General features: G+C 44.1%; 1 protein-coding gene across 3 annotated transcripts in view; it reads left to right on the plus strand.

Annotated features, from left to right (window-relative positions):
• The window catches only part of TRIM14 (tripartite motif containing 14), a 124,889-nt gene that overhangs the window by 10,958 nt on the left and 105,511 nt on the right, over positions 1 to 8,420 (plus strand). For all 3 annotated transcript variants that reach the window (XM_017527836.2, XM_017527835.2, XM_017527837.2), the window contains exon 3: positions 7,656 to 7,889. In XM_017527836.2, coding sequence (XP_017383325.1) covers positions 7,656 to 7,889 — 234 coding nt within the window. The remainder of the gene's footprint in view (positions 1 to 7,655; positions 7,890 to 8,420) is intronic.

An 8,420-nucleotide genomic window follows, 5' to 3' on the forward strand; every position in this document is an offset into this window, starting at 1 on the left:
CCATGTTGACCAGGATGGTCTCGATCTCTTGACCTTGTGATCCACCCTCCTCGGCCTCCCAAAGTGCTGGGATTACAGGCTTGAGCCACCGCGCCCGGCCTAAAGGTTCTCTTTCAATGTCAGTATTAAAGTCTGTGTATTCCATTATATGAATCTCCTGTGATTCATTAAGGTAGTTACCTAATTTCTAGACAGTTTGGTAAATATTTTTGGCACCTTGATTTATTTCCTTCAGGACACAATCCTAGAAGTGATGCATCTCCAATAAGCACAAACGTGTGTAAGTATCCCAATGCCTTCTGTTGAATTATGGCAGGCGTAGTTTGTGGCAGAGAGGTCTGGGGCAACTGTGTGGCTCCATTCTTATTTACATAGAAGCAGCACTAGGGGAAAGTCCACTCATTTGCCTGAAAACTAATCCATAAAGCAGGCCTGTAAACATATGAAAATCAGTAAAATGTATACATGGTCCAAAGTCTGTTGTTCAGAAGCCAATAACCAGGCCCAACCAGTTCCTTCCAGAGAACAATTAAGGACTTGGTCATTAATTCCCAGCGGACACCCATTAAGTGATTTTCTCTTATGTCCTTGTTAATAGGCTGATTACCTCTCCCATCATGTCTTCTCAGGCGGTGTCATGATTTAAATGTTTGTCCTTTCTGAAGCTCATATTGAAATGTAATCCCTAATGTGCCAGTATTGAGAGGTTATTGAAGAGGCGACTGGGACATGAGATCTTGATCGGGTCATGAGGGCAGAGCCCTCATGAATGGACTAATCCATTCCTGGAGTAATGGATGAAAGGATTATCACTGGAGAGGGGTTATCACAGAAGAGAGACCTGAACTGGCATGTTAGAGTGCTCAGCCCCCCTCACCATCCAATGCCCCGTGCCACCTTGGGACCATGCAGAGTCTATGTATTAGGCCATTCTTGCATTGCTGTACAGAAATAACTGAGGCTGGGTAATTTATAAAGACAAGTGCTTGAATTGGCTCACAGTTCTGCAGGCTGTGCAGGAAGCGTGGTGCTGGCATCTGCTCGGCTTCTGAGGAGGCCCCAGGAGGCTTTCACTCATGGTGAAGATAAGCAGGAGCAGGCGCTTCACACGGCAAGAGCGAGAGCAAGAGGTGGGGAGGAACCGTGCACTTCTAAACAGCCAGATCTTGTGAGAATTCACTCACCACCGTGAGGACAGCTCCAGTGGTGCCAAACCGTTCGTGAGAAATCCACCCCTGTGATCCAATCATGTCCCACCAGGCCCCACCTTCGACACTGGAGATGACAATTCAACATGAGATTTGGGAGGGGCAGGGGACAAATATCCAAACTCTATCTGTCTTTACCGGCAAGAAGGCCCTCACCAGATGTGGCTCCTTGATCTGGGACTTAGCCTCCATAATTGTAAGAATAAATTCCTTTTCATTATAAATTACCTAGTTTCCGGTATTCTGCTACAAGCAATAGAAAACAGACTAAAACGGGGGCCAGTACATCCAGGTGTAGGAAAAATTCAACACACGGCCTTCTACCCTAACTTTTTACTCAAACCGGGATTAGATGACAAAATAGCAGAGTGGCTATGTTCTTCTTTCAGAATCTTCCAAATTTTATACAGTGAGCTTTTGATACTCTCATAGTAATATACATAATATTATATATATTATATTATATTCACAGACTCTCTGAAGGGTCCCAAGGTGGCACAGGACATCGAATGGTGAGGGGGCTGAGCACTTTTATTTTATTTTACTTTTTTATTTTATTTTCTTTTTTTTTTTTAATATAAATACGGGGTGTCACCATGTTGGTCAGGCTGGTCTTGAACTCCTGACCTCAGGTGATCCGCCCACCTTGGCCTCCAAAGTGCTTGGATTACAGGTATGAGCCACCACGCCCGGCTGGCTGAGCACTTTTAACATGCTAGTTCAGGTCTCTCTTCCACTCCTTATAAAGCGCCAGTCCCACTCCAGCGATAACCTTTCATATTATATGACATATGATATATAACATGTTATATATTTATATATTATATATATATTTTATATATATGTATATATGATTGGTTAGTGTCAGTTGAATACAGATATAGTTAGAGATTTAGAATGTCAAAGCTGAGTCCGGGCGCAATGGCTCATGCCTGTAATCTCAGCACTTTGGGAGGCTGAGATGGGCGGATCCTCTGAGGTCAGGAGTTCGATACTAGCCTGCCCAACATAGTAAAACCCTGTCTCTACTAAAAATACAAAAATTATCTGGGCTGGTGTTAGCAGAGTGCAGGAGCCAGTGCCACCTGGACAGAAGCTGGAACCAGAATGGGCCTGTCCTTGGGAGCTGCAAGATGGAGGCAGCCATTCCTGGAGCCACTGTCCTGGTGGGAGGGGTGCCCTGGCTGCTCCCTTGCCCTCAGCCCCTGATCTTCCTCTAGTTCCCCCTCCCATTGACTAAAGCCAGCCTGAAGGAGGATCCTGAAATGCAGTGTGCAGGGCTCAGCCCCTCTGCCCTATAGAGCAGAGCCGGGAATGGGCAGGAAGGGGAGCTAAGACACAAGGGCCCAGCCTGGCACCAGACTCAGAACCCCTGTGGGTGGAATAAAGAGCCTCAGTTGCTGGCTCTGTGCCTTTCTCTGTGACCCACAGGAACTGTAGGAACCGAGCCATGGTTTAGAATCAAGGGACCAGTGGGGTGACATGAACCAGCTTTTGCCAGACTGGGAATGAAAAGATGGGGACCCTGGCAGGCCATGCTGCTGACCTTGACAATGCCACTGGTGTCCATCCCCCTGCAGGGCAGGCAGGCCGCTCCCTGCCTCTTCCTGCCTGCCACTGCCACCATATTAGAGTCTAAACAGTCCCCAGACTAGCGTGCCCTGGGCAAGGTTGGACAGCACGCCCCTTCCCCTGGTGGTGCACCTCGTGAGAGGCATTCAGGGCAGGGTTGTTGGAAGTCATACTGAGTTTTCACCAGAGCAGCGCCCTCCTTTGGGCTCCTCACTCTCCACGGGACTCAGAGGTGGCTTCACATAGCAGCCTACACTCTGTATGCAAAATCCCTCAGCTCCCCCTAACCAGGGCTTCCTGTCAGGTCAGCTTCTTTCTCTTCCACAGTCCTAGACTCTGCACAGCTAGACTCCATCAGGCCTTCACCCAGCCACCAGCTCTCTTCAAACTCCAGCTCAGTTCAGCTGGGATCCAGTTTCATTTTGAACCAAGGGGACCCAAACCAGATAGCGTACTTCCTTGTTTCATGGCCGGGATATTCTCTCGCTCTCTTTCCCTCTGCCCTCCCTCCCCTCTCTCTCTCTACCCCTTCCTGACCTTATTGCATAAGCAGCCTCATCTGCTTACACATGAAGTTTTCTGGTGGCTGTTTTCCATACTGGTTATCCTTGTGCTGAGAGTTAGAACGAGGTATAGTGTCATGAAGCTTCTTTTGGATTTTCTGCTTAACAAAGTGGATCTATAAAAACCGCTTATATTCTTGTTAATAGGCTGATTACTATACTTGGTTGGGAGAAGATATTTGCTCTCTTGGTTTCTCTATAAAGGTCCTCTGTGTACTTATGTTACCTCAACATGCGTTCATAAATCAAGAGTTCGAAATACATTTTCTTTATTTGGACATTCAGTAAAACACATTTGTGTCCAAGCTCAGTGACCCATTGCAACCATATAAATGTGGACTAATTCCAAGGCTAGCTTAAAGCCAGTATAATCCATAGGCCAGTGGTATGAGCTAGCCTCTGAACCTATCCACAGCCTGGAGCATTGGATAGGAAACACAGATTTAGAGAACTCATCTCCTGTTTGCTGCCAAACCACATGCTGTCCCCCTAAGAAGAGGACATGGTATCACAGGAGCCTGCCTACCCCTCGTGACTGGCTGGGTGCTGGGGTCATTCTGCTATGTGGATTGTACAGATGTTTGGGCTGAGGAAGGGGGCTGACCTGTGTCTTTTTTTTTTCAGTGTACAAATAATACATGAACAAATGGTCATTTTTAAAAATTTAAGCAATGGTATAGTATGGAACTATATAAAGTACAAAGTGAGAGCCCTTCTTTCTCCATCTGCCAGTCCATGCCTCTTACCAAACATGACCACTACTAACAGACATTTTAATTGCACTTGCAAATATATAGATGCACACATCTCTCCATATACGGGTTTTGTTTTACTATGTTTTACATAAATTGGGATCATCTTGCATGTATTACTCTGCAGCTTGTTCTTTTTCACCTGTTTTTTGGAGAACTTTCTATGCTAGGACACATAGGTCTACTGCATTTTTTGGTTTGTTTTTTTGAGGCAGAGTCTTGTTCTATCGCTCAGTCTGGAGTGCAGTAGTGTGATCTCGACTCACTGCAACCTCCGCTGCCTGGGGTCAAACAATTCTCCTGCCTCAGCCTCCCTACTAGCTGGGATTACAGGCATGCACTACCACGCCTGGCTAATTTTTGCATTTTTAGTAGAGATGGGGTTTTGCCACGTTGGTCAGGTGGTCTCAAACTCCTGACCTCAAGTGATCTGCCTGCCTCGGCCTCCCAGAATGCTGGGATTACAGACGTGAGTCACCACGCCCGACCTACTGCGTTGTTTTTGTTGTTATATTTTCTTCTTTGTTTTTATATGGTGATAAAATATATATAACATAAAATTTGCCATTCTAACCATTTTTAAATATTCAATTCAGTGCTTTGAATTATATTCACAATGTTGCACAGTCATCCCCTGTGTCTATTTCCAAAACTTTTTCATTATCCCAACCAGAAACTCTGAAACCATCAAGCAATTACACCCCATGTCCCCTCTCCCAGCCCTTGGTAGCCTCGACTCTACTTTCTGTCTCTATGAATTTGCCTGGTCTAGATATTTCATGTAAGTGGAATGATAAATCATTTGTCCTTTTGTGTCTTGCTTATTTCACTAGGGGTGATGTCTTCAATGTTCATCCATGTTGTAGCACGCATCAGCACAATGCATTCTTGGTAATCGCTATACATTATTTCATTGTACAAATGTAGCACAATTTACATAATTAACTTATATACACATCCCATATTGAAAATTGTACCAAATATTTCATGGTTAACAACTGTCTGAGGCTGGTGCACAGGGTGGATAAAATAATTTACCAAGACAGTATTGAGTTTAGAAAAGCAGATTTATTTGGAGAAAAGGGAGAGAAACATTGCAAGAGAGCTGCGGGCGAGGCGGCAGAAAGAAGGCAGGGGACTGGAGAGGGAGTTTGCGAAGGTTTGCTGCTTGAACTGAATGCTTGCAGACAGGATGCCTGGGTGCAGGTGGACTGTGGGCTGAGCGCCTGTAACAGGATGCATGAGTGCTAACGAGCTGTTTGTGGTTGACCTTGTTTCTCAGAACACTCGCTCCCCACCATCCTTGTTTCTGTTTCTGCCAGTGAAGCCCATTTTTCAGTTTTCTTTTAGATCCTTAAGATTCCACAACTATTCTCTATTCTTTTTTTTTTTTTTTAAGTCGGAGTCTCACTCTGTCGCCCATGCTGGAGTGCAGTGGCCTGATCTCAGCTCACTGCAACTTTCGTCTCCTGGGCTCAAGTGATTCTCAAGCCTCAGCCTCCCAAGTAGCTGGGATTACAGACACCGACCACCATCCCCAGCTAATTCTATTCTCTAGTCCCTATGTGTAAAAGCTATGTACTGAGAATCTTGGTACACAAATCTTCATGGACATGTGAAAGCATGTTCCAGGATCTAAGTAAGAGGAACTGCTGCATGAAAGAATATGTGCATTTAAAACTTTGAGGTCAGGCGCAGTGGCTCACGCCTGTAATTCCAGCACTTTGGCAGGCTGAGGCAGGCAGATCACCTGAGGTCAGGAGTTCAAGACCAGCCTGGCCAACAGTGAATCTCTGTTTCTGCTAAAAATACAAAATTAGCCAGGTGTGATAATAGCCACTTGCAGTCCCAGCTACTCCACAGGTTGAGGTAGGAGAATCACTTGTACCCAGGAGGCGGAGGTTGCAGTAAGCTGAGATCTTGCCATTGCACTCCAGCCTGGGCAACAAGAGCAAAACTTATTCTCAAAAAAAAAAAAAAAAAAAAAATTGATAGCTATTGTCATATTGCCCTCTAAAAGTGAAGTACCGATAGACCCTACCACCCACAGTTTATATAAATGCCCTACTTCATATACCCTTACAGACTGCATCTCAATCTCTTAAAAATCTTCCAATCTAATGATCAAAAACTATTTTCTGGGCTGGGCCTGGTGGCTCACACTTGTAATCCTAGCACTTTGAGAGGCTGAGGTGGGCGGATCAGCTGAGGTCAGGAGTTTGAGACTAGCCTGACCAACATGATGAAACCCCGTCTCTACTAAAAATACAAAATTAGCCATGCGTGGTGGCGCGTACCTGTAATCCCAACTACTTGGAAGGCTGAGGCAGGAGAATCACTTGGACCTGGGAGGCAGGGGTTGCAGTGAGCCGAGATCACTGCATTCCAGCCTGGACAAGAGTGAAACTCTATGTCAAAAAATAAATAAAAATTGTTCTGTATATCACCTAATTGATTTATTCTTTGGACTTTATGTACAGTGCTTTAGTTTAACTGGACTTTCTCTTTTGTTTGTTTTCCTTAACCTTTTATTGTGGAAAATCTCAAATTATTTTAATTATTTTTATTTTCATATTTTTACTACAAAAATACAAAAAATTATTCTAAAACGCCACTGTTACATCACAGATACACATACATACACACATCTCTCTGTATATAATTTGAGTTCTTTTTTTGTTGTTGTTCTTTTTTTGAGACGGAGGTTTGCTCTTGTTGCCCAGGCTGGGCTGGAGTACAATGGCGCCATCTCAGGTCACTGCAACCTCCACCTCCGGGTTCACAGGATTCTCCTGCCTCAGCCTTTCCAGTAGCTGGGATTATAGACATCTGCTACCACACCCAGCTAATTTTTGTGTTTTTGGCAGAGATGGTGTTTCACCGTGTTGGCCAGGCTGGTCTCAAATTCCTGACCTCAGGCTGTCCACCTGCTCAGCCTCCCGCAGTGCTGGGATTACAGGCATGAGCCACCATGCCTGGCCATAATTTGAGTTCTTTTAAAAACTCTTTATTTTGTGCTTTTGACCTTTTTGTCTGTGTTTGAGCCACATGGTTTTAGATCCTGTAGATTTATCATTTGTTTTGTTAGCAGATAAGGCAGATAATGTGTTATCAGATTTCTCTTCATTGATTTTTTTAAAGCAATTTTGGCTTTTCTTATGCCTGTTCTCTCTCCTAATAATTTTATAATTTTTAATCTGCATGTTAAGATTTTGATTGGAGTTTTATCAAATTCCAATTTGATTGTCTAATTTAGAGACAAATAGTGACTTTAGAGTAATGAACCTTCCCAGTCACTAATATGGCTTTTTATTAGGTTTATTTCCACATATTTTGCGATTTTTTTGTCCCATTTTCAAAAGGATCTTTACTTCTCCATGCAATTTATGATTGGTGATGGCTGGTACTTAGGAAAGCTTTGTTTTTTATAAATTGATCTTGTATCTGACTGGCCACTTTGCTGAACTTATGTTTCAGACATTCTAATTATTTTCATGTTGATTATTCTGGGTTTCCCAATTGATAAACGTATCATCTGCAACTGGTTTTTCTGTTTTTAGGCTCATGCAGAGTCAAGTAAAACCTGGCTGAAGGGGATATTCACTGAACTCAGATTACTACTTGATGAAGAGGAAACAGCGGCCAAGAAATTCATTGATAAAAACACACAGCTGGCCCTCCAGGGGTACAGGGAACAAGTTGACTCTTGCAAAGAGCAACTTGACGTCACGAACGATCTCTCCACCAGGGTCTGGAGTATCAGCCAGGAGCCTGATCCTGTCCAGAGGCTTCAGGTAATGCTGGGGTCACTGCCCTTACAGCTGCCACCTGCCACCCACACTTCATCTCAGGTGTTGTGGCATTGAGCACAGTATTGACACACAGAATATTGCCTGGTCACCATGCAGACTGTCTTGCCCCCACACAAGTGTTCAAGAGAATATACATTTTAGGAAGATAATACACATCTTGGGCTAATTAAATAATATTAACAGCCACCAATTTCAAAGGCCTTTGTGTTCTGAGCACTGTGTAGCTTAGCACGAATATTCACTAGAACTCTGCAGAGTGGCCTCACCCCATTTTATAAACAAGAAATTGAGGCTCAGTAAAGTGAAGTGACTCACCTGGTCTCACACAGCTGGTAGGTGGCAGAGCTGGGATCAGGTCTGTCTGTCTGTAGGTCTGACTAAACCCACAAGACACCTTGCCTGGCCCTCTGCCTGTATAGTCTTAAGTTGAGACACCTCTCCTGGAAAGGAAGGTGGCCTTGCAGCTGCTGAGCACATTTCATTTTTTTTTTTTTTTTTTTTTTTTTTTTTTTT

The sequence above is a fragment of the Cebus imitator genome, unplaced genomic scaffold, assembly GCF_001604975.1.
Source record: "Cebus imitator isolate Cc_AM_T3 unplaced genomic scaffold, Cebus_imitator-1.0 Scaffold51, whole genome shotgun sequence".
NCBI lineage: Eukaryota > Metazoa > Chordata > Mammalia > Primates > Cebidae > Cebus > Cebus imitator.